General features: G+C 37.9%; 1 protein-coding gene across 1 annotated transcript in view; it reads left to right on the top strand.

Annotated features, from left to right (window-relative positions):
• si:dkeyp-23e4.3 (rho GTPase-activating protein 7) overlaps positions 1–24639 on the top strand; it is a 41534-nt gene extending 16895 nt beyond the window's left edge. The window contains exons 7-17 of the mRNA XM_059352181.1: positions 187–591; positions 2255–2649; positions 4160–4336; positions 8609–8768; positions 8919–9117; positions 10046–10259; positions 13849–13963; positions 15305–15499; positions 15949–16178; positions 16906–17079; positions 22926–24639. Of these exons, the coding sequence (XP_059208164.1) occupies positions 187–591; positions 2255–2649; positions 4160–4336; positions 8609–8768; positions 8919–9117; positions 10046–10259; positions 13849–13963; positions 15305–15499; positions 15949–16178; positions 16906–17079; positions 22926–23034 (2373 nt within the window). The 3' untranslated portion in view covers positions 23035–24639. The remainder of the gene's footprint in view (positions 1–186; positions 592–2254; positions 2650–4159; positions 4337–8608; positions 8769–8918; positions 9118–10045; positions 10260–13848; positions 13964–15304; positions 15500–15948; positions 16179–16905; positions 17080–22925) is intronic.
• The last annotated feature ends 3139 nt before the right edge of the window (positions 24640–27778 follow it).

The following is a 27778-nucleotide window of genomic DNA, read 5'->3' as shown; positions in this document are numbered from 1 at the left end:
ATTTTGAACCCATTCAGAGCACAAATAACACTAAGGCCTATACGGTTTTGGTTTTATATTTTCTGATCTTTATGCGCATAAATGGACATTTTAAATAATATTGAATAAATGGAGCTCTTTCTTTATTCAGTGATTACTTTCTATGTTCCTTACATAATCATTTTATTTAAACCCCCGCCCTCTCAGGACTACAGGAACCAAATCAACAACAATAACAACATCAGCCACGAGAGTCTGGTCTTCCAGGTCCCCCATGGACACAAACCCGGGACCTTCCCCACCTCCCTCGCACACAAACACGCCATCCTGTCCCCCATCATCGACAGCACATCAGTCAACTGGAGGACTGGGAGCTTCCATGGATACCGCGGGCGTCACAGTTGCCGCCGCGGCATGTCATCTCTGGCCACCGGGGAGCAGGACCCCTCGTCTTCTTCTTCCTGTGACGTCGGAGTCCCCAGCCCGCTCGCTGTGCTGGATCATCGGCTGAGTATATATGACAACGTGCCCGACGACCAGCAGCTGTCTGACAGTGAAGGTGGCAGTGGTGGAAGTGGCAGCGATGCAGAACGGATGGGGGAGGAGTCAGAGGTGGGTCCAAAGACTGTTACTTGTATTTAATTTTATCACTTACAGTGGCAAGAAAAAGCAAATTACCTAGTTTTCTGCCTTAATTTTTCATAAAATGTGATCTGATCTGCATCTAAGTCCCAAGTATAGACAAACACAACACAAACAATTATAACAAACGTTGTGCAGGTCTGATCAGCAGCTACCAGAAGCTCTTGGTTGAGGTTAGTGAGGGTTCACTAACTTTTTCCACCAGCACTGTGAATGTTTAATGGATGTGTTCACTGAAGACATGAAATATTATATTTGTTTGTGTGGTATTAGGTTAAGCAAATTGTGTTTTTCTATACATGTGACTCAGATGTAGATCAGATCACATTTTATGATAAATTAATGCAGAAAACTAGGTAATTTCAAAAGGTTTACATACCGGTACTTTTTTCTTGCCAATGTAGATATTTAGATCTATATTATGTCAGTAATGAATTAGGTAATTTGACATATATTTACCTTCAGACCGTTAAAGTTAGCAAGTAACCGAAACAATCCTACAATTTTGTACACTTTATGGAGATGTGTGAAATTAGGAAGGTTTTCTTTTCTTTTTTATTCTTTCTTTCTACTTTAGCACTTTTTATGCAAGTACAACAACATAAACTTTTCCGAGCACAGGCTCTTTGCCATTATCCCTATTTCAACATTGTGCTATTAGTACAAAATAACACAAAAGACACTGCATTATTTTTCTTCTTTTTTCCCTTTTTTTCATATTAGATTGAGCCCTTGAGGAACAAGTATAAAGATTATGCTTTTAAATGTTGTCAGACTAATAGTTTTTACAGATTACATGCCAGTTTAGTCTCTTGTAGTTACATTCTCCATATAGATGTAAACAAAAGATGTGACAGTCACCCAGTATGTGTGTGACATTTCATATTATACTTCAACAAACCAATTAAATTGCTCTGAACAAAGCCCCTTCCTTTAACTATAGAAACTGGTGAGATCTGTTGAAGGGCATCTGTCCGTGATGCTGAACCCCTCACTGTCACTATAGCGGATGAGTGAAAGTCCATAAAAACACAGGTCATTCAATCGAGGATATTGATTCTGCTAAGCTCAGCTTTTTATGGAGTTTCCCCATAAAGCCAGACATCATTTTGTGAGTGCTCGTATCATATTCCATTTTAGATTAAAACCATACAATACTCCGTTTAAATTAATCATATTGCTTCAGGCATGTTTCTTTGTGGAGTAGAAGAGGAGCCATTTGGAATAAAGTTGGAACCCTCTTTGACAAAAAGATGGCACCCATGGAAGTAAAAGTTGACATAAAATATTATAGAAGTCATTTGGTAATGGCTTTTAAGGAACCTGTTCTTTTTACTTCTAACCCATGGAGAAATTGAGTCATACCTGTCCTCCAAAACTGATGAGCGGCAATAAAGTCCCAAAATCTGCTGACTCAGTGACAAAGGGTTATGAGAAAAACTTTATTTTTAAAATGTATTTAAATTTCAGTGATGTTTCTTTCTTGATAAAAAAACATAGCTAAAAATAACAACAACAAAAATGCATTATTGTTGCCATTTTCTCCTTAAAGTCAGTAGTAATTGAAAAATGCAATGTAATATAAACTCATTTATTATAGTGACGTTTTTTTTTTTTTACTTTCCTCTCTCAGGTGAGTCAGCTGTTGGCAGGAGAAGACGTTTTCTCGGCTCTGGACAGTGTTTTAGAGAGGATCGGCAACCTCCAACAACTGGTCTCCACTTGGACTGAAAATCTATCCGAGGACGACTGTCAGAGAGGTTCCTCCTCCTCTTCTTCCTCCTCTTCCTCCTCCTCGTCCTCCTCTTCTTCCTCCCAGGACTCACCTGACCACGGCTCATCAGCCGCCTCGCCCTGCCCGTCCTCGCCCAGCCACATCCACCTGGAAGTGCAGCAGCAACAAGAGGCAGAGGAGGATGATGATGATGATGATGATGATGATGATGATGAGGAAGAGGTAAAGATCCATGAGGAGGTAGCTGTGAACAGTGAGGAGCCAAAGACCAGATCACCACAACCCAGGAGCAGGTGAGAAAGCTTGGAGTGTAATGCAAATAATGAAAACTGCAATTAAGTTTTATTTTTGAGAATATTGTGTTTTGCAAGCAATATAACTCAATGTGTTAATAAAAACAGATCAGGGTCATTAAAAAGACAATTGACACGAAGCAGTTTCGAACAGGAGGAGTATAATTTTGGAGTATAATTCAAAGCTAATTTATGTTGTCAAAAATAAACCATACAGGTCTAAGAAATCCAGACAAATTATTGGACACTTGAAGTTGCCCTGGACATTTGTGAATGTAAGCTTTGTGTCTTTCAGGGCACTAATAACAACAGTTGGGATTTATTCCCTCAGGCAAAGTGGCCTTACTGTGAGACACTTAAGATAAAAGCAGTAAGCTCATGGTGAACAGTTTTGATCGCCACTTTATAGTGCTGCTTTTATATCTCCTTTTTTGTTGCATATTTGTTCTCAGATATGGAGCAATAAAAAGCTATGAGGCCTCTCCTGTAATGTAAAGTCAACCACATCGTCAGTGGACGCCTATGGACTCTGCTTTTTTATCTCTTTCTGCCCTGTGTTTTTTTTACTGGCTTAGTTTTAATATAGGTGTCCAATTAGGTGTGTCTGAATGTGTAGTAAACACACACACACACACACACACACACACGTATTGTCTCTGAACCATGTCACATATGTTTTTTTGTTTTATTAGTCTGTCTCACCAAATGTGAAGGATTCTGCTGTTAGAAGTGTCCTATTTTAATTGCTTAAAGTTCTCTGTTCGTTTTTCTTGATTGCTGTGTACTTAGTGTGTGTGTGTGAGTGTGCCATATCGTATCGTTCACGATAATACCGGTATATTTTTTTTATGGGTAAAAAAAAATGCATATCATGATATAGGCAACATTCCTACTTCCTGCCGTAGTGGTGTAAGGGTTTCCATTAATGACCTAGACTATGGCGGCTCGCCAAAGTCTCATGTGCTGCTCTAACGTCACATTTCAAGCTACTGAAAGTATATCTACACTATTCATAATATAAAGTTATTTTGCGCTGCCGTTTCTCAGCAGAGTGTCAAAATAAGAAGCTTTAAATAAAACATACTCAAACCCTTATTCTCCTTTACACTTATGTATTGAAAAAGGCAATGATAAGATCAGTATATATGATGGAATAGTGGCATTAGAATGTGTGAGAGGCACCAAATTTGGGCTTTTATGGAAAAAAAATCTCCAGGGGGGCATGCCCCTGGACCCCATAGATGGTTATTTTTAAATATTTGCTAATACTCAAGAGACAAAAGTATTTTTTTGTATTTGGCAACTGTTGGGACATTTTAGATTTATGATTAGTTTTAGTTTTTTATTTATACAGACTAAAATATCATATTTTCTATATAATTTTCTGTATTTTGTAATATCGTCAAGAATATCGTTATCGTAAAAATACCCTGAAATATCGTGATAATCTTTTAGGGCCATATCGCCCAGCCCTATGTGTACTTATCTGTTCTCACTGCTGTGTGTCCAGCAGAGTGAGCCAGCAGCTGCACTGGTCCAGCGAGCAGAGCCTTCCCTCCCTACCCACCAGTCCAGGAGTGGAGAACCAGTCTGTGTCCCAGTTCCTCCTGCTGCAGAAACTCTCCCTGCTCAAACTCACCGCCCTGATGGACAAGTATTCCCCATCCAGTAAGCAGGGCTGGAACTGGTAAGATTTTTCAGGGTGATTTCATTGCTAAATGACATGTAGTTAAAGATTTAGCAGCGGTTGAGGACAGAGCTATCGAAGGTGTGGGAATGTGAGAAACTAAACTCCTAAATTCTTTGCTCCTGCACACCTGCACGGAGAAACTTCTTCAAGGAAGTAACTGTGGAAAGGAGGGCAGGTGGGCGGGCGGAGGGTAAATATTTCAGGCAGCCTGTTTAGAAAATGTATTTATTATTCATGGCTCGGGTGCAACCTTGCCTCAGCTAAAAAAAAACAACAAAAAAACAACAACAACAGCAACAAGCTTCAGGAGGAATAAACTCCTTTCTAGGAAAACCCCAGAAAGGACTGCGGGTGCTTCACCTTGTGTCTGTATTCCTGCGAAATCACAGCGAGTGAGGTTTGGCTTCTGTCATCCTGCCTGCGCGCCGGTTAACTGCTCAGGCACTGAAGCTTATCTTGGACTGTTTTCTATTTCCTCACACTGTGTCTCTGTCCTCTTTTCTTTCTTTGATTTCATCTTTGTATTTACGATGCACGATATGGAATTCTTACAACTGATACTGATAATCGATAATTGCCTTCCCTATCATGACCGATAACCGATACACAATAATCTCACATACAAACCTGAGAGTAAGAAAGGCTAAGATATATCATTAAAGATTGGCTAGTTGGTTGGTTGGTTGGTTGGTTGGTTGGTTGGTTGGTTGGTTAGTTGGTTGGTTGGTTGGTTGGTTGGTTGGTTGGTTGGTTGGTTGATTGGTTGATTAAACAACAATGTAACAATAGTTCTTACTTTTCAAGTCTTTCTTTTGTTTTTCAAGTACAGCTAAAAACTTCCCAAACATACTTTGGCTTTTATAGAGCATTTTGCCAAATAATTCAAATGAAATGCTTTGACATAATCTGTCAAATCAGATATGTCAATGTTGTAATTACTAACACACACAATACTTATATAAATAATACAAAAATAAAGACTTTCGTAGAACCCAAAGCTTATGGTTGCTTCATGTGCAGATAAAAGAAATGTGCTATGTCAAATCAGACAAGTCATCATATTAAACACAAGTAACTGAAACAAAAAGTAAACTACATCCCTCAATGTGAAAGTAAAGAGTGAAGCATAAAAATGTACATAAGGTAGTCAAGGTTAATGCCAAAAAAAGTGATGCCCCAGCACAGAAAACTTTTGGAAATGGTTTAAGTTGGCTGTTTTGTGCGAGTCCTCATTTAATGGAACTGTGGTTGTACGATCCATAGAGCCACAATAGCTAAATCTGTGGGAAATATGCCAGTTGGAAGTAAACCAGAATTATCCTTAACTGTGTGGCAACAGAATAGGTCCCCTGTCTTTTTGTGTTTGGAATGTCCTTAGAGAGATAGCGAGGGTACGGCAAACCCCAAGGGACAGCAGTAGCAGCAGGACAAAGGAGGGAACAACAAGATCTAGAACACACATCAAGGCCTCGGTCTTTAAATAAGAAGTTTACGGAATGTTGAGCTCCAAACTTTGTTCTTGTTTAGAATGTTGGATGTTTTCACTGCACTTTTTATTGAAATACATGGGTTTAATGAGATCAGTGTTTTGCCTCCTACACTATGTTTTTGGAATAAGCCCTCGTGCAAAATCGAGACAAATTCATTTTTAAGAATAATAAAACATTCCAATATTCTGCTTATTTATTCTGCTGAACATTTGTATTTTCTAATGTCTTCTGAGTAAACACATGACCTGCTTGTTTTTATGCTTTGGTAGAAAACCAATTAGATTTAGCAGGGGCTGTTATGCTCAATGAGATAAGGCTGAATGTGGGAACTGAGCATTGAACAAAAAACCCTCCTGAAATTACTCCTCACAGATATTCGTCTTTAATTTTCAGGATCAAGCGTGTGTTCAGGGGGAGATTCAGGAAAAACAGCCGCTCTGTGGCAGCAGGTTGAAAAGCATCAGCAAGGCCTCCTGTAGTTCAGGTGTGCTTCAAACTGCTCCATTTTTACAGAGATTAAACTTTAATAAAGCACATGAAAGAGAGAGAAATGAAGAGAAATCAATTCAGGACTGACCTCCATTGGAAACCGGAAGAAAATGTCAATTTTGTTCAACAAAGCAGGCGTTTTAAAAGGAGCACAAACTCTAAAGTGCAAATAACTTGTTCTGACACACATTATGTGAACATCATGTTTCTTCACCTCAAACAGGATTATGTGACAGTAAAACACAGCCTTTTTTAATTAATCCCACAAAATATGTTCAGTTCAGGCAAGTCAAATTACTTTGTTTAGAGTTTATAGGCTGGTTTGGGAAAGGCATTAGTTGTGGTGAAGTACAAATAACTTCAGACTGTCATCTTACTGGTTACACATTGAAACATCAAAGACAAACCAGATCAAAGTTGAATCTGTTTTAGAAAACTCAAGTGGACTCTTAGATGACAAGATCGATACCACTTTCACACATAGTTCATAGTTCACAGTTATCAATCTTGAATCAAAACTAACTCTTTGCCAGAAAGCAGATAAGCATATTTCTTAAATTGTACACCACTACACTGCCATAAATATTAACAGTTCTACGCAAGCTTTTGTAAAACTACCAAGTGGACAACACAAGACATAGCAAGCACGCTAATATTACTTCCTAGTCCAATGGCAAGACTTCCAAGTCAGTGTCTTTCTGCAGCGTTATATTTTGTGAAGCTCTCTAAAAGCCAACAATTACTGACGCCGACGGCTCCTTAACGTCCACTTCAGTCTCTTCGCTATGGACATGATGTCTGTAGGAGCTGATGAACTTCATCCATTGCCCACTCTCTCAGCTCAGGTTCTGGCATGACAATGGTGACGCTCACTGCCAGCATTACCCACCCTAGACCTGAATATATCCTCCTCCCAGTGGTCCAAAGCTCCTGTTCTAATGGTGCATACACCAATACTCCACCAGAGCTCGGTGCTCCCAGGAAGCAGGGCTAACTGAGCTAACTGACCGCAGCTACAATTAGCAGTTAGCAGTTAGCTTTAGCAACAAGAAAAAGCTTTCTGTCCATCAGGATGGATCAAGGGAAAACCAGAAAACAATTTCTACATATAATATGATCCTGTGTCACCAAAACCAGTAACATAGCTGTATGTTGGTTGGTGGTATAGAGCCACTTCTCCCAGCAGTTTGTACCCATCCACCAAAGTGATATAGTGCAGGAGTGGTATTGACAGAGGCACCATACTCCCTTTTTGAAGCTGCAATTTATAGGTGAAAGTTCCACAATTTTGCTTTAAGAGAACCCTTCTGAACACAGATCAGGACACCTGATATATGTTCCATGGAGAAATAGAACTCCAAACCAATTAAATCGAAAGATTGACTACAATGTGAGTAACAACCTGTATGTCATCACAGCACTGTAAGGCAGCTTAAAAAAATCTCTTCAGGCTTTAACAATTAGTTCAAGTCTTTTTATTTCAATGATTTAATCACTGATGCCAAACCCAGTGCTAGATGATTAAAAATACAGCAATTAGCTGCTGATTGGGACCGCTGATACTCTGAGGCATTTTCCTGAAAATAGCTAGAATGTTTCCGAAAGCTGCTGTTAGATGTCGAAGAAAAAACAGTGGGATGAAAAGAGATCTGAAAAGCAGTTTGAGTGCATGTGTGATACCATTTTCTCTTGTGACTCTGTACTTTGGTGAAAGCTATGGGGATGACATGTCTTCATACAAAGTAGAGGTTTCAATGATTGTTTGAGTGCTTTAGATCTAGATTTCTTCTTTTTTAAAATTAGACCACTATTACAAGTCTGTAGAGTTGAGTTCCCTCCAGGGTCCCACCTGCATCTGGAACACTGGTGTCCAATAGAAAACAATCACTCACTAGAATAATGGTTTAAAGTTGCTGGTGTCAGTTCAGAATCATGAACAAACTTCAACAGAAGTCCAATCTCTTTGATCAGCATCCATGATTTTCCAATGCCTGCATGTTTCTCCTGCAGAGCTGTTTTGAATGGCATACACATTTTAGAGATCAGTGGGGACTTATGTAATCAAAAAATGTTTATTTGGCTTTTCCTTCAAAAGGAAACGCACCCAACAGCAGCCAAGTTGAGCATTTTTTTTACACTTGACTGGTTGAGATTAAAAATTCCCCGGATATTTGCAAAAACAATTTCTGATAAGTTTTCAACATAACATAAAATTTCCCTCTGCACTGGTCCATGTTGTCTGATTGCTTCCAAAAAATGTGAGGATTTAATGGACGCCTCTTTCATGCAGGACTGTTCCTAAGCCGCTGAGGAAGACTAAGGGGATGGAGGTGAAAGGCCGGCGGGTTTTTGGGGTTTCTCTGCTCCTCAGCGTCCAGCAGACAGGAGAGCCGCTTCCTCCCAGTATCCTCAGAGCACTGGTCTACCTGAGGACTGAGTGTTTGGACCAGGTAATGGAGCCAAAGACCACAAGAGGCCTGCAGAAATTTTAACAATTAAAAATGGGAATAAGAAAAGGAAAATAACAGAGGATATTATTTTCATGCGTGTGAATCACTATTCACTGTATTTTTTTTAAAATTTGTATTGTTTTCTCTCAGGTGGGACTTTTCCGCAAGTCAGGTGTGAAGTCCCGTATCCAGTACCTCCGTGAGCTGGTAGAGTCTGACCCAGATGGTGTTTCATACGACGGTCAGTCTGCCTTCGACGTGGCCGACATGGTGAAGCAGTACTTCAGAGACCTGCCTGAACCCATCTTCACCAGCAAACTCTGCGAGTCCTTCCTTCACATTTACCAATGTGAGCAGTTGTTATGATGTATCATCAGAATTACTTTATTGTCGTCTGTTGATTCATGATTCAAGCATAGTTTCTCCAGAAATGGCAGAAGAACACCTTTATTATTGTATATTATGGGATGTTCAAAAACTTCAAAACTCAAAAAGTCACACTATAGCACAATATTTGTCAAAAATGGTCAAATTTTAAAATTCCTAAAAATGCTGAAAATGACTTTATTATAATCTGTTGATACATATGAGTTGTTTATCTTTTTCATAAGTGACAAAAAAACACCTTATTATGGGAAGTCCAATAACTGGACAAAAAGTCATACTATAGTATGTTGATTTTTGTCAAAAATGGTCAAATTTTAAAATGCCTAAAAATGCTGTAAAATTACTTTATTATAGTCTGTTGATACATATTAGTTTGTATATTTTGTCCATAAGTGACAGAAAAAACACCATATTATGAGATGTCCAAAATATTGGACAAAAACAAAAAGTCATACTATAGTATAACGATTTTTGTCAAAAATAGTCAAATTTAAAAATGCCTTCAAATGCTGAAAATTACTTTATTATTGTTTGATAATTCATATCAAAGCATATTTTGACCTAGCCTGGCTAACACCAGACCAAATCTCATTTGAGATTTTGACCATAAATGACAGAAAAACACCTTATCATGGGAAGTCCAAAAAATTGGACAAAAAAAGTCTGAATTTGATCATGTTATTGCCCACTTTGTAAAATAAGCAGTAAAGTTTGACCCATTTTAACCACAAATCATGCTTTCCATTTTCAAAAACACACCATTAGTTTTCTAAATCCATTTTCTGGCATTTAATTTCAGAATTCCATAAAGATGAATTTACAGTGATTTTAATCTTGCAAAAGAGAGCTAATTTATTGAAGTGAACATGAAGTTGGCTGTCTGCTTACAGATTTTCCCAAGGATCAGCAGCTGGTTGCAGCTCAGGCGGCCATCTTGCTACTTCCTGACGAGAACAGGATGGCACTGCGAACGCTGCTGTTCTTCCTGCGAGACGTGGTGGCCTGCGTGGACGAAAACCAAATGACCCCAATCAACATTGCAGTTTGCCTGGCGCCATCGCTTTTCCACCTCAATACCCTAAAGAGAGACGCCAACGCAAAAAGGTGAGCTGACATCACAGACACTGACGCATTGTTGGAGCAACCACAGGATCACCTGCAACACTTATATACTCGATTAGACTTAAATTTGTCTCTACTTTATTCTGTAAAAGAAGAGGCCACATCTATTTCAAATAAAATGCATTTTCATTTGGCACTCACCACCTCAGTAAAAGATGGAAATGGATGGATGGTGTGTGGTGTCTGACGCACATTGTCACAGTTATATAAGCCTTAACAGCTGTTACATAAGAGCTCCGCTGTTAGGTGTGGAGTCCACTCTGTGTGTCTTGCTTTAATTAGACATTTATTTGTATTATAAAAGAACATGGAGATCATAACAATTAAAATATTTCCCTGGGAGCTGGCTCATTAGCCTGCAAATTGTTAATAATGTTTTTTTTTCTGGAGTTTATTTTCCGACAATGTAGCTCGTCAGTGTTTGGATGTTGCTCTTCAACACATCCCTGGGAACGTTTTTTTTTTTTAAATAAAAGTAAAACTGACCCAGTGCTTACTGTTTCAGATTACTGACCAAAATATCTAATATTTATAATATGTATAATATTTATTAAACTAAGGAGTTAAATGTGTCAGAAGAACTTAAAGTAGGTGTAGTTTGAAAAGTAGGATTTGGTGGATTTAAAATTAATTTAATGAAAAGTTGAATAATTCTTAAACTAATAATGTAAAAAAAAATTGGAATATGTTTAACTTCATTGAAGAGCTGATGCTACACTCTAAAGGTGGCTTAAAAGGATAAGATAAAGATTAAGAAAAGTGCTGAACCATGGTTGAGTAGATCTGGTGATAAACCACAATAGTAGTATATAGAGGCGAAGGTCCCAAAAAAAAGACTTAAGAGCAATACAACCAAAATGAAATCTATTGATGAGATGTGATGAGTAATGAAAATTACGAGTCCTGTTTGCCTATAATTTAGACTGTATAAAGAATTTATACTTTAAAAAGACACCAAATTAAAAAAGAGTTCGACAATTTTACGTTTTTTTGTATTTTAACAACCTGGGTTGTTTTAGTATTTTTGTAGTTCTGGTAGCCATCATTCCAATTAGTTAAAATATTTTTCTTAACAATTAACTTCGTAAGGAAATTACTTGCAGAGAGTCCAACAGGACAGGAAAACAGGTTATTCAGATAATCACACAGAGTATGCCAAAAAGACTATTAAACTCTAGTCTTATTTTGTTACATCCGCAGGATAGTTTTGGCTTCAGGCTGTGACTTCATCACTTTTAAATCCAAGCCTTGGATTTAGCTTCAGATCCTGATTTCACCTTTTGGATTGTGCATGCCTGTGTTTCTGGATGTGTGTGTTTGCAGTTACCCATGGCAGGTTGCCATTTAGGTGCCATAGAAACATCATTATGTTTTTCTTCCTACCTTTGTTACTTCATTAGACATTGTGTTTCCAAAGTTCTCAGTTCTCACAGATGACATCACCTCTGGATCAGATCCAGCTGTTACACTCACACTTTCTCTCTGTAATGAAAAGCTGTCAGCACAGTTTACACAGAGAGCACATTACATAACCTCCACCGATTTCTATCTGGCCTCAACTTCACTCCCTAATATGAAAGATATTTTCTATCTGCTTTTTGGCGGAGAGTCCTGCTGGGCAGAGTTAGAAAGGGTAGAGAAAAGAGAGAAAGAGACAGAGACAGGGAGATGTGGGAGATAACATAAGGAGAGAGAATTAGACTGTTGAGAATTATATTGTATTTTATTGGGACAGGAACTTAATTATTAGGAGACATTCAGTCCCATCAGTGTCTGCAGGTCATTTATCTGAGCACAGAGTTTGGAATGCAGTATTCTCGCACTCCTGAGATAGACATTATTGAACATCAAAAGCTAGGTTGATGTTAGACTGTATGTATTTACTTTAAAAGAAAAACTTTTCTCTCATCTCTCGATACTTTCCGATCTCCAGACCCAGTGATTCATACAGAAGATTCACATTTTAAAAACGACATATTTGTGATGAATAAAAAAAAACACGATGTCCAAAAATGTCATAGTAAAGTATGTTGAAAAAGTAAAAAATCTGCCATTATTTGTCCAAAATGCCCCCAAAAGTGCTGCAGAATAGAAACATTTTCATGGTAATAGTACAGTATGTCCATAAGAAACGATAAAAAAACATATTATGGAATGTCCAAAACATTTTTAGAAATTGCATTGCGAAGTTTGTCCAAAAATAACAAACAACACTGTAGAAAAGCATGGTAATATTGTACGTCCCAAAATAAGAAAAAAGCACACAATGTTATAGAATGTCCAGCATAGTATGTATAAAATCGGTCATAGTGAAGCTTGTCAAACCATGCCAAAAAAGCAAAAAAACACACCATATTATAACATAGTTTGTACAATTATCATGGTAATAGTATAGTATGGTATTATAAAAAAAGAAACAAAGAAAAAAACAAATGATAGCATGTCCAAAAATTTAAAATGTCATAGTATAGTATGTTGAAAAATGTCTAAAACCGATCACAGTGAAGTTTGTCCAAAAATGCCAAAGAAAAGGCTTTGATGTCCAAAAATAATACGTTTAATTTTTAAAACAGGTACAGTAATTTCCTAAAGAAAGCTGACCGTTTTGTTTTTATCAAACAAACCGCAGGGATTTTTAGTTGCAGATTGATCCACACACACACATATATATATATATATATATATACATATATCCAATATATCATTATTTGATACACACACAATACTTGTTAGTAGATACTTTTATTGTTGGTTCAATTCTCCTTTTCGTACTTCCTCTTTTATGCCACATTACACATTTTGTCCTTCACCTTGTTTTCTTTTCCTCGTCTCCCGATGTTGTCTATTTTCTGACGTCCTTCTTCTCTCTATCCACCCTCACATCATTTCTCTCATTCACATTTTTCTTACGTTCTGCCTGATATTTCCCTCATTTATCCTCCTCTTACTCGTTTTCTCTTCTCATTCTTGTAATCACTCTCCTTTCACAAACTCCTCTTTCTCTTTTACTTTCCTCAGTTCCTTTCATCTCCTCCTCTTCCTTTTTTCCACTTCGGCTCTTTTCCTCCCTTCAGGCTGACGGGACAGTAGATGGAAATGACATAACGACACAATCAGCACTTTGTGCCTCCCGTTTGGAAGCCAAAGTCCCGGCCTGTCAGAAATCATGTCACACTTTGTGGTGGGAACAATAACTCGGAAAATTGACTGCTGCTAGCTGTTCTCCCACAGATCTATAAAATCTCATCTCTGAGTCATTTTGCTCCTGTGTTCTGTTTGACAGAACTCACCACTCCTACTGAGATATACACTTTTTAATGGTCCAACTTCTCATCCGACCAGCTCAGTTTGTTTTAAGTGCGCTCATCTTTCTAACTTTTTCTTGGTCTTTAGAAACTACATCAACTATAAAATGTCATATCATATAACATTGAAAGGAAAACAACTTTTTGTTGTGAAAGCAAATAACCTCAATCTGTCAGGTTTCTTCTTCTGAAGTTAGTAATTTCGTTATGTTTGCTGCCTTCAATTCAAGACAAAAAAAGTGACCTTGTTGCTGTTGTTGCTGTAGGTCGAGTCATAGGAAGCATAGCCTGGGCCGCCCAGACCAGAGGGACCTGAGTGAGAACCTGGCTGCCACCCAGGGCCTGGCCACCATGATCACCGAGGCCCAGTGGCTCTTCCAGGTACAAAACTGTGTTATAATATGGTGGGTTTTAATAGTTTTTTGGCATTTTTTGACAAACTTCACAATGACTGATTTTGGACTTTATCAACATAGTATGAGGGTTTTTTTTTATTTATTTTTGGACATAATCTAATGTTGTTTTTTGTTATTTTACGACATATTATAGTGTTACCATGATAAGGGTTTTATTCTACACTGCTTCATAGCATTGGACAAACTTCAATAAACTCTTTTCCCCATACTATGACTTTTTTTTTTCCTTTTTGGAAATGCTATGTTGTGGGTTTTTTTTTTTTTTTGGACATACTATACTATTACCATGATCAACTTGATATTCTACAGCATTTATTTATTTTCTTTGCATTTTTGGACAAATATCCCAATGACCGATTTTTGAATTCTTTCCTCATAGTATTTGGATTTTTGTCAAAAAAGTGGGATACTTTAGAATGCCTAAAAATGCTAAGACTGGACCTATTATACTCTGTTTACTATTATTGTGGCAGAATATTTCCAAAAATGACAGAAAACCACCATATAGTATGAACAAAATTTGAAGAAGAAATAAAACGGCATGCTATAGTATGTCAATTTTTTTAATCAAAAAAGTGTGATTCTTTAAAATGTCTAAAAATGCCTAAAAATGCTAAGACTGGCCATATTTTACTCTGTTGATACATATTAGAGTATAATATGGCCAGAAATTACAATTTTATGGGATGCCCAAAAATGACCCTGCAAAAAAAGGTAATCTTTTGTGAAAATGATCAAATTTTAAAATGCCTAAGAATGCTGAAAATGGGTCATTTATACTCTTTTGATACATAGTTTGTCCAAAAACAGCAAAAAGACACCATTTTATGGGATGCCCAAAAAAGACCCTCCAGAAAAAAAGTCATACTATAGCATGTCGTTTTATGTCAAAAATGGTCAAATTTTAAAATCCCTAAAAATGGGTCAATTATAGTCTGTTGATACACAACATACCATTCATAGGCCAGAAATGACAGAAAAAACAGCATATTTATGAAATGTCCAAAAATTACCCTCCAAAAAAGTCATACTCAGGTCATAAAACTCATTCTCATACTCAGTCATACTCATTCTCAGCTAAATACTGTGTAACTCTTGTCCAAATTATGAGTGAAGTGTGCACCTTATCACCACACATTCTTTTTTCATAAGTACCAGTTTATATGTAGGGAAATGGCATATGTATGTTTTTGTGTTTTGGTATCTATTTGCATTTTTTTTTTTCAAATGCTGGAAAACACTTTTGAAGCTGAAGAGATGGAGCAAAGAAAATTATGTTGAATATAAAATAAAATCCTCTTTGTAGCTTCCAGAGTTCTGGCCCAGTCAGCATTCAAGTGTTGCAAGCCCCACTAAGGACTCTCTTTCTGAGGAGGAGCAGGAGGACAGAAGGTGCAAGCTGCAGCTGAGCACCCAGCACCTTCTGAAGGAGGCCAGAGAGAAGAGCCGCAGCTGGGAGAGCCACCCAGCTCCAGAGCACGTAGAGCTGGCATTCAAGAAGGTGAGAGGAGGAGGAAAGAGGGGGTTAAAACAATTAAAATTACTTATTTAAACCAGGCTGTAAGTGTGCCGTGATTGGAGACATTTTTTTTTTTATTGTCCTGTTAAGAGAAACAAAACATGAACTAAAAAGTGAAAAGTAAATTGAATTAAATATTTTTTTCATAGAGCAGATTTTTTTTAAATGAATAATAATTAAATAAATCTGGTTCATATTGTACTATACAAATACTAGAAAATAATACTTTTCTTAAATTAATGACCACTGAAATTGCAACCACAAAAACGCAAAAGAAAAAAAAAATCAGGGCCTGGAGAAGGTTTTGAGAGGGAGAAGTACCAGAATATGAAGAAATAAAGAATTGACCATGTGACAAGATATTTTAAGTGTGTAGAGGAGCGCCTTGGTGGCTTCATTCGTTCTAATTCTCTTCCTCCACTTGTCTGCAGAAGGACGATGGCTGCCCCTTGTGGATGTGGCGTGGCTCTGTGGAGGTGGAAGCCCCGCAAAAGGAGCTGCTTCACCGGTTGCTGAGGGAACAGGAGCTGTGGGAGGGAAACCTGCGCCAGGCCTCTGTCATCCAGACCTTGTCCAAGGACGCCGAAGTCCACCGCTACCTCCTCCAGGGCCAGGGCCACAGCCTGGGCTACTGGCCCCCACAGGAGCATCTGCTGCTCAGGTAATGAGGCAAGGCGAGCCTCAGGCTTCGCAGGCCTCTGGGTCTTAACCTGCTGAGATACACAGAGCAGGGAGCACAGAGGAGTCAAATCCAAAAATACTCTGAAAGTGTCAGTTTGATTTAAAAGTTGGAGACTGCAGTTTTTCATTTCGAGATTTGAACGGGGTCGATTAAATTTTAATCCAACCCTGAAGTCAGATGAGACATGACAGTATCTATGTCTGCAGCTGGATCACATCACACTGTGTATGTTTGTTATATTTCTCCATGACAGCCCACATGAACTTTTAGTTACCCGAGTAAGACATTTTTCTAATTGTTGTCAAATCTCAGAAAACAAAACAAACTATGTATCAGTGCATCTCTCCAAACTTTGTGACTTCCTGTTTTGGCCCTCAGGCAAAATCCCATTGGTAGATCATCTCAAAACTGATCACACTGACAACTCAAACAACTACCCCAATGCAATTGTCTACAAACAAATATCCACCCAGTGTCAATCAGATATAACTCAAACAATTACCTAACATTCACCCTAAAAACCCCTACTCATCCCTATACCCCTAATATCTTGCATCTTTTTGAACTGATTCTTATATTTAGACTTTAATTTATATTTGGACTAATTTACCCCACAAATTAGATTTTTTTTTTTACTGGTACAATCACGATTGCATGCCATTTGGATTCTGTGTCCTGATTATTTTCTCACCTCCCTTCTTCTCAGGACTTGGCAGGCAGAACCATGTCCCGGCCCTCTGTACGTGTCCTCTGTATCCACAGAGCACCCTGAGGTGCTGGTGGAGGGGGTCAGGGCCAATGTCCACTCCTGCCTCTATTTGCTGGAGCCCACAGGAGCCAGGAAGACCCGACTGACACACCTCTGCCGAACAGATACCAGGTAAGGATGTACAAACTGGAAGAAAAAGTGGAAAAAAGAATTGTCATTTCTCATTTACAAATGAGTTTGTGATGAGATGAGCTCCTGGATACATATTTGATTGTTTGTTTTTTAAATCAATTAATTTGGGACTTATGGGATATTTATTTAATGTGTTGATACAATAATAAGTTCACATAAAAATGGCATAACGGTCCTTTCAGTAATAAAGACGAGACAGAAGTAAAATCAAGGGCAAAGTTAGCTGCAGGAACTACAGAGGCTGAGAGGATTTAGGGCCGTGAGAAGCCTATTAAAAGAAATATCTGGAGAGAGCACTTAGTCCTTCTCATCCGTCTTAATTGAGCCTGTTCTGTGTTTCTGACCTCTGCCAGCATCTATCTGCAGCGCAATCACAACCTCCCTGTAGGTGAGCACACGAGGAGGAGGAACAGCCCTCCTTCTCATGATTCATGCCCTTTGAAACTAAGTTGCTGCAGATTTTCTGCTGCTTACATGATCAATTTGACTCTCGGCGGAGCCCTGTGGCTCCATTTGTCTGAGTTGATTAAATGAAATGAAGCTCTGTGCGACACAAAACAGGTGGCAGCAGCTCTCTCTCACAGAGGGCCGGGCTCGTAGCATCTCCATCATTAAACTGCACTGTAGTTGTCGTTGTTTTTTCTCTTCTTGCAGCAGCAAGGCTGCAGGCGAAAGCAACTGCAGATTCGGTCAATTCAGTTATGAGCACGCACAGTGTTTTCTCTGCACTGATTCAATATAACTGAAAATACACAGGTGGAAAAAGAGATAAAAAGCTGATAGCAGACTACTGTGGAAGCTCATATCTACCAAAGACACACACTGATGCTCATTTATACTTGTACTGTTTCAAATGTGTTGTAAGGTTATTACAAGAAGACATTATGGTGTGCTTTTTTTAAACACAAAAATGCAGGCTAAAATTTTGAATGATCAGAATTATCGGATCTTAAGTTAAAAGTACAGTCGTGAAAAAAAATATTAGACCACCCTTTTTCTTCAATTTCTTGTTCATTTAATGCCTGGTACAACTAAAGGTACATTTTTTTGGAAAAAATATAATGATAACAACAAAAATAGCTAATAAGAGTTTAATTTAAGAGCCATTTTCCATGTTTTTCTTGATAATGATTTTGGTTATTATCAAGAAAACCATGGAAAATGGTCTAATATTTTTTTCCATGCCTGTATAAACTTTAGAATAAAGATATTAGCTCATATTTTTTTAGTATTCTCATAATCTTGACCTAGAAAGTCAAAACTTTGATAATTAATTGATAATTGTGAGTCAGTGTTTCATCATTTTGATCTTAAAAAAAAAAAACTTTATAAGTCAAAATCCCAGCCATAATTTTGATTGACTAACTTTTCATCAATGGTTTTATTTCCGTGGAATGAGCTTCCATTTAAAAAACGGACCGAGCTGAGAGTGAAAAGGTGACTCGTAACATCAAAAAGAGGGAGGAAAGGCGCAGACAGATTTGATTTATAGCTGTGTGATTATCTCAGCAGGCTTTTAGTCGGCCCATTACAACTGAACTGAAAGGATCACGTCAGCACACATTCACCGGCTTGTGTCTCTTTCTAATTTTCTGATGAGTATGTGCTAAATCCAGGACAGAACGGAGTGTGTTAAGTGATAGGGAACGGCCATGAGCTGAACAGCTACTGTTATCACAAGTACACACATTTACATTTTAGGCATTTAAGCTGAAACTGTTATTCAGAGCAAAGAAGAGGTGAAAAAAGCTCAATTCCAACATCATTTACAAGCAACCAGCAGTAACGCCGGCCTGCCAGAGCTCCTGTTATGCAAGAGTGATCATGTAAGAAAGAAGTGAAAACACCCAGAGGAATGAACGCCTTCACTCTTTCCTTTGTCTGTCACTTCCTCTCGCTTTTAATTTCCTCTCATGGCAGAGCTCAAGCTAAACGTCTGCGGTGCACTGCGCTGTCTTGGGCTTTGTCGCTATGACATTAATTTGAAGTGCTTGTTAACTTTCAAGGCAAGACAACAGATCCACAGCATCAAGGTCAACGGGGCTTTTTACAGTACAGGCCTGTGAAACAGATCCTATCGCCTCTAGAGGAAATTAAATACGTTATTGCCTCAGTGAGTGAGTGAAAGAGAAACATCAAGGATGCCTTCTTGGGACTGGAGTCCGTTTGAAACTGCAGTAAAAACTAAAATTCCGAGATGCATAACATGCAAACAAATACAACTTGCATCACGCTGAAGTGAATATTGCGATTAGTTATGTAAAGTGTGAAACTGCGACAGAATGAGTAACGCAGAAGTGGAAATCAGCTATTCAACACCTTTTTCAAAGCAGATATGTTGTCTCATGATACAAGGAAGAGCACAGATTTAACTACCAACATTAAATGATAGCCTGGGTCTAACTACTAACATTTTCCTAACTGGGGCCCTGTATTTCTCTGCAAAATATAATATATAATATAATGCAGCTCTATGGAATCCGCACAATCATGGCTAGAAGTGGGATCAACTTAAAAATGTATTTTGTGTAGTTTAACACAGTTATGACATAAATTCTAAAAAAGAAAAAACACAAAAAGTTGAATTTCTCTGATCATTTTTTTTATTGGAATAAATACAGCACTTTTCCAAGTGCCCACATGTGTCAAGAATAATAGGAAAAAATATTAATAAATAAAAATAGTTTTGCATTTTTACAACCTCTACTTACAACTTTTCCTGTCATCTCCACTCTGGTCTGTGTAAACAGCCTGCAGTTCTGTCAGATTTTCAATTAATATTCGTAACGTGACCGTGAATTTAATGCTTTAACAGGATTTTGTAATTCCAAATGGTTTCGTTTTGGTGATATTTTAAATGAGACATAGAATAAAGTGATTTTGAAGGAAATATCCCAATTTAAAGTTTCGTTTTGGTTACTTTTTCTAATGGAAACTTTCATATTTTTGCCGATGTTTTAAAGAAAACATGGTGGATTCAAAGGGTTAAGTTGTAATATAATTTATAAAGCTATAACTGCTTTTATAAAGCTATAACTTACATTAAAGATAACAGGCTCAACAAGTAATAATTATATCACAGTTGAAATGAGGCCTCATTTTCCACTGCAGATAGTAACCTCTCACTGTACTCTAGATTTTTAGCTGATCTTCATAGTGACGCTGCATGAAACTGTTATGATATAATCTTCAACATGACACTCGCTGAATCCTTTTATTGGCCATCAAACAGATGAACGTCTGCACTTTGTCTATTGTGCAGCATAGCCTGTCACTCTTTAAAATTTGGGTCAAGTGAAAAAAAACGAAATAAAAAAAATGGAAGTCGTATTACATGTACCATGCTGAGGAAATGTGTCATAATAATGCCACTGCATATGTTACAAACATTAATTAAAAGGAAACTTTTTCAACCTGAAAAACATGCAAAACAAGTTGCAAGAACAACTGCCACTGACAGACTCAGATTGTTATTAAATATATCCACAACATAGATAGATACAGTCATGGAAAAATGATTAGACCTTTGTTTTCTTCAATTTCTACATTGCTTACATTGTTTGGTCTAATATTTTTTCCCATAACTGTAGATGCTTATTTATCCCGAGGGAAATTCAAGCATCCGGTAGCAGCATTCAAACATACCTTGAGCATACGCTATACATATATTAAAAATAAAAATAAACGTAATCTATAAATAATAAACCTATGAAAAAAATCTGAATTTACATTAAAAACCTTTGCTAAAATACCTGAAATCTGAATATGGTGCAGCAAGAGCTACTGCTCTGTACAGCATTCTTCCTCTGTGGACAAAGGGTCACAGCACCCATAGGAAAACCGCCAGTCACCCAAGTTTTACAGCTTTGCAGCAGCCAGTTCATCCTCCTTTACCCTCTCTCCTCATCCATCCTTCAATTTGCAAGAGCTCTTCATCTGCATACTCTGGCTGAAATAAATAGGAGCGGCCATCGACTTCAAGGACCTCCTCTAAACATTCAGCCTTGAATTGACATTGAAAAACTTTTTGATAACAGGAAGCTTGGCCTTCTGTACCCAACACAGCAAACTTTTCCCAACACTGCAACTCTCCAAAGCTTTACTGTGATTTTTCAACAACTCACTTTCACAAGATTTCAGAACATGTTTACTCCGCATTCCCTGTAGGGCTTTTTCTCTAATGTTATCATTGTTGTAATTTTTATACGCAATCTGAGCCTGTCAGTGGCAAAAACAAACACTCTTATTGGATATCCGCTAAATTGTTGTCCTTATTAGTCACTTACACACAAAGACATGTCATGGAAAAAATATTAGACCACTCTTGTTTTCTTCAATTAATTGTTCTTTTTAATGCCTGGGACATCTAAATGTACATTTGTTTCGGCAAATATAATGATAACAACAGAAATAGCTCCTCGGAGTTTATTTAAGAGCTGATATCTTGATAATGATAATGCGTCTTATTACAAAAAACATGGAAGATGTCTAGATATCAGCTCTGAAATTAAACTCTTATGAGGTATTTTTGCTGTTATTATTATATTTGTCCAAACAAATGTACCTTTAGTTGTGCCAGGAATTAAAATGAACAAGAAAATGAAGAAAAGTTATCCTTTAAGATAACACAGATATAGCTTGATCAAAAATGTTTGTTCCAGTAAACTATTTATGAGTCAGCATGCATACTACTTTGCCTTGAATGCAATCAATTTTGTTAATGCTATGAGTTACACCTTTGCTTGTCTTGTGAAAAGGCTTGGAATCTCTTCGAGGCATTATTGAGTAAAATATGTGTTCTCTTATAAGTCATCTTAAAATATGAATAAGAAAACTGCTTGGCTCAATATAATAATAATCACAACATTTTCCCCTTGAGGAAAGTAGCTTGAATAACTGGACTTGTGTGCCACAATATTTCCATTCAGCTCTATCTGACATCACTGAAGTAGCATTAGAAGATTATGATATAAACCAGAAGCAAAAAAAACATTCAGTATGACTGACTTTTTTTTTTCCTCGACTGCTGCAGTACAGAAAAATGTGACACCTAAGTGGCACTCAGCACAACGTTCGTACTTCTTTCCCTGCAGTGTTTTAAATATGTAGAGGGGAGATGTTTATTCATGAGTGGGATATAAAGATGGATTAAAGTTGATCCCCAAAAGCCTTTTAACTGTGATATAATCTAAAATCTTAAAGACAGGAGAAATGTGGACGTCCACTTAATGGGGGTGAATGTCAGCACAAGATACATGATACTACAGTTACTGTATGGAAAACTACAATGGTGTATTAGGGCCAAGTATGAAAAAAAAAAATACAGATCCGGGGGAGGGGGGTAATATTTCAGGAAAAAAATTTGCAAATGTGCGTGGGCCACCCTCAGCTTTCCGGGCGCCGTCTGTGGTTCAGATTCCTTGACAAGGACAAAAACACTATTTTTCCTACTTTTCTCTCATAAATCTGCGATTTTTTTTCTCGTAGATTTGCCACTTTAATCTCGTAAACTTGCGACTTTTTCCTCGAAATATTACCCCCCTCCTCGATGTCTGTATATATTTTTTTCATACATGGCCCTAATACGCCGCCGTAGAAAACACTGTCCTCAACAAACTGTGAAAAAGAGCATATGGATGTTTGTAGACAGTAAGTTGAGTCTTTTGTGAGCAGCCGTACAAATAAAATAGAGGAGAATATGCTTCATTTACAGAGGTCAAAACTAAATGTTTCTATGGAATTGACCATCAAGTCACTTTCTCTGTTCAAATGTGACTTTCTCTGACCTTTTCTTTGCTGAAAGATCTTGTTGATTTATCTTCCAGGGGCCGGTCGCAGGAGTGGTACAGCAAAGTGAGCGGACATCTTCTGGCCTCTGGTCTCCTGGCCATCAGGAACTCCTTCAAAGCCGAACACAAAGAGACCAAGATATGAGTCAAGAGGACGAGGATCCAAAGATGTTGCACTATTGTGGACTACCCACCCCAACATGTAGTCATGGCAGAATGCTGGAAAAAAAGGAGACTACAGCATTCTTTTCACAGGACTTTTTAAAAGTTTTAAAAGTGAAACTCGTGGCCCAGAGCACAGCAAGCAGGGAAGGTGACCTATGAGGGCTTCCCTGAACCATTTTTGTCTCTGGCTTCTTTTCGAGTTGCTGTATGTGTTCGCTTTTTTTGTCAGTGACCTTGCAGATTGCCAGCAGCACCCCGGCACTCCCTGCTGCGTCTGTTACGCTTCACACTCAAGTTCACAAAAAAATGCAAACCATGGCGAGCTTTGACAAAGGACATTTTGATGGGAGGATGAAAAGCTGGGGCCTGATTTGACTTCTAACTGGGGGAAAAGGAGTGAGGCAGAGCAAAGTGGACAGCGTGGTGACATATTTTATTAGGAATTGACATTGTTATTACCCAATTATTTGCCATATGCATGTTATCAAGAAAGAGGGTCATCATTCTCTATCAAATGATTTCTTGTAGCCAGAGAAAGAGGCAGGGGAAACACATGGCAGCTGTCTGGAAGAACACAGGAAATAAGGACAGAGAACATCAGGAAACAGACTTTCTGCCACCAGACATTTGGCTACAGTGGAAAAGAAAGAAGGGAAGAGAAGAGAGTGGAACAAAGCAACGTCAAAGAGAGAAACTAGACACAGCTGCCCTGGAAAACGGTGCAGCCACTTGATTTTGAGATGTTGTCTGAGTCTGATGCTGTGGCAACAGTTTCTGGGCAAAAAACAACAAAAACTCTAAGACAATCATCCATGCATCACAGCCAGCTTAATTAACTTTTGAGGTGAGATGAAACGCTTTTAAATCGGATGTTTCCTTTTACACACGGCACAGGATCCAGCTGTGAGGAGGAATTAGTACTGCATCACAGACTGCCACCGCCATCCAAACGCCTCTTTGTCTCATTCGAGAGACTTTTCAAATCATCCCTGTGAATTCGACCCGTTCAGTAACAGGACACGTGTGACAGTTCAAAGACAAGCCATATCTACCTCTTCACAGGACGCACCACAGTTACATGACTTTGAAGCATGACAAAGTTATGATTTGACAGAGGCATCACCACGCGGAGGGGGAAGGAGGACTTTGTGTGTGTGTGTGTGTGTGCTTCCCGGCCCTTTGACGGATATCCAACCAGACAATCCCCCCCTCCACCCAAACTTCCTGAATTTTTTAACATTTATATTTATTCTTAGTGAGTTAAGAGCATGACGTCCATGTGTCTCTGTGCTTGTACAGTCTTATTTCATGTGGCACTTGAGTGTTACTTCACTTTTTGAGTCGGTTGTCCTACATATTTCAAAGTGTCATTGTTTTGAATTAGGTAAGGTATGTGCATGTAGATGTCTACAAATTCATTCAAAGCAATATTTCAGATTATTTAATTACTTAATGTATATCTAAAAACAAATGTTATATCTAAAAACAAATCTGTTATTTAATTTCAAGCTTTCAGAAAATGCTATCTTGTTTGTGTGCGTGTGAAATCTAAATTTATCAGTGCTGAACACTTAATTAAAATGTTTATTTCTCTGTGAAGCCGTTTCCTGTTGTCTTTTCTAGTTTTTTCTCTCCTCTGTGACTCGTCTAAGTGCCAAACAGATTACTGACTGTAATTTCAGAGGAAGGTGGGGGGAAACAGCAGGCAGTGTGAAGATGAGGTACCACACTGCGCCACTGAAGCGCAAGAGATTAATAAGCCTGGCAGTTTGGTTGCGCTGCAGACTTCCAAAAAACTCACGTCTCACTCTCACCTCTTTCTCATGCTCACAACACCCACTTGTATCTACTTTGCATAAAGCTTATTTACATATCATATTGATTCATCTCTGAGATCAGATAGCGGAATCACTGATAAACACTCGGCGCGGAGGCACTCAGAGCGAGGGACAGATGCTGAGCAACAAAAATGTAATGTAAAAATACTTCTTGTGGCGAGGACATCATGCCCCGGTCTAAACAGGATTTTAAGGAAGAGGGATAATTTATGCAAATTACAAATAACAGAAGCACAGAAGTGCCTGCAGGCGGCTTTAATTTCTGTACAAGTCTGTTCCTCCCATATGGTGCTAAAATACCATGAAGTGAACTTGGGATGAACTTGTGGTCAAAGGTTATACATGCTGTGTTTAGGAGTGAGGACATCTAGCCGTGGAGTTGCTTATGACCGGCTTTAGGTAACGTAAAAATGTGAAAGGCCCTCTGTAGAGCCAGTGTTTAGTTTGTCCATTCTGGGCCACTGTTGAAACATGACAATGCAACATGGTGGGTTCTGAAGAAGAGGATCAAGCCCCCAGCAACATCGCTAAACTCCAACTTTGTAGTGCTCATACAGGTGCATCTCAATACATTAGAATATGATGGAAAAGTCCATTTCCAGTAGTTCAAGTCAAATAGCCCCAACCAAGTATTGAGTGCATATAGATGGACATACTTTTCAGAGGCCAACATTTCCATATTAAACATACTTTTTAAAAATTGGTCTTTTGTAATATTAGCATTTTATAAGACACTGAATTTTAGGTCTGCATTAAATGTAAGCCATAATCAATATATATATTATAAATAATTAGAAGAAGTTAAATAAATTAAGACATAAAAATGTTTAATTCTGTGTGTAATGGACCTATATAATGTCTTATTTCTAGTTTTTCAATTTAATTACTGACATAAATAAATGTTCTATGATATTCTAATTTACTGAGATGCACCTATACATTGGAATTACAACATCTGTCATATGATGCCATGGGGACAGAAAATACTTTTTCCCATAGACCTACATTGGAAAAGAAGCTTCTGTAAATCAGTGGATACATTTTTTTAACTACTTTTGTCCCATTCAAGTTATTGGAGTGCTAAACCGGATGTAGCTGGCTCGTCGGTAGAAGTCTCTAGTGTGCCTGCTATATGGGCCCAATATGCGGAAGAGCCATAGAAATTCCGGGTATTGTTTTTTTGTGCTGAGACCAAACTTTTTGGGCTTTATGTACCAATGAAAAACTTTCATAGGAATGAGTATCCAATTCTCCTTGTACATCCATGTAAGGCTCCCAATCTAGATATGAAGGGCTCTTTTAAGCTTCTAACCTAATGAAAACACATGAAAACACAAATGTATGAATGCTAATGAAACCCTAGCTGACACTTTTTTAACCACTTATTTTCTTGTAAATTTGATATTCTTTCTCTCGTAAATGTTTAACTTTTTCCTCACAAATTTACAGCAAAAAATTCACACATTTTTCAAAATTTTTCAAACAGCATTATATTATATATCATATTATATTTCCTGATCCTCCACATTGCTCTTTAAAATGCAAAGAGAGATCGGGAGGTTTGTTCACGTTCAATACATTTTTGTAATATTAACCTGAACCAACTCTGAAGAACTGAGCTTTTTAGCCCCTTTGACCACAAATTTGAGGTTTTACAGACTATTTATAGGATGGTTGAGTCTCTCGTTAACCTTGTTTTCAGTATTGCTCCTTTTCATCTACTGTACACTACAGTTAGCGACTAGCTGGTAAAACTAGTGGAGCATTTAGTAGCAAAAGAGCCAGACATTTTCCTCAGGAGATGGTGGAGAGTAAATCAGAGCTAAAAGGAAAGAAAATATAGAACTTACATTTATCAGATGAACACAATCATGGTTCAGCGATAATGTTCCAGTTTGTCTGCTGGATGTCAGATGTCAGTATGGAAGCTGTGAGCCATGTCTGCTGCCTCCAAGTGGCCAAACATTATTAATTACATTATCATTTATTATTCAAAAGTGGAAAATGAACATGTACAAGTCAGTATAAATATTTATTCCTAAATCATGCTGTTATGGTAAAACTAAGACATATTCCGTTTTGAGGATTTCACTAGTTTCATGTAAGTTGATGGAGGAAAGTAAAGATGAAGTAATAAGTAAATAAGGACGGAAGGATGGAGGGAAAATTGAATTGAAGTAATCAAAAGGACAGAGAGATGGAAGGAAAGTAAGTATGGAACAAAGAAAAAAGTAGAAAATATTTATAAATGGAAAAACTGAAGTAAAATAAATAGTTTTCTCTTGTGTTATTTACTATATGCTTATACTTAAAGCTGTATTGCCCATGTTTTAGGCAAACATGCTACCACCATATTCTCAGCTTTAAAAGTTATTTTAAGTAATTCATCTACATATTCAGCAGATGCCGCCACTTGGATTCATGTTGATATCTGCGTCCACTTGGTAAATGCAATTCCAATATTCACTCTAAATTTGCCATGAAACCAAAACTAGAAGCTAAAAGAGACTAAAACGCTTAGTTTATCACTATGAGCGACATTTTTCAAATTACACAAAGTTCAACTGTTTGAAAGTGTTGATTATTACAGCTTTAAGTACTAGAGTATAATAATAATTGTACACATTCAAGTAAACATCAATATTTACCTTCCAACTCTGGCCTTTAAATCCCTGCTGCACCACCAGGAAGAACCAAAACGTCTCTCCAGAATATTAATTCAGAGAGTCTTCTGAGCTGCTCCTTCAGTCTCCACAGGCAGTTTCCCCAAACCACTTGGGCCTTCTAGCCAGGCGACCTCCCAGTCACAACCCCGCCTCTCCAATCCACCCCGAGACACGAGAGAAAGGGAATAAATATCAACCGAGGCCACCAGGTGATGAGATC

The sequence above is a fragment of the Centropristis striata genome, chromosome 15 (assembly GCF_030273125.1).
Source record: "Centropristis striata isolate RG_2023a ecotype Rhode Island chromosome 15, C.striata_1.0, whole genome shotgun sequence".
Classification (NCBI taxonomy): domain Eukaryota; kingdom Metazoa; phylum Chordata; class Actinopteri; order Perciformes; family Serranidae; genus Centropristis; species Centropristis striata.
The sequence above is the reverse complement of the archived record's forward strand: the minus strand, read 5'-3'. Positions and strand labels throughout refer to the sequence as shown.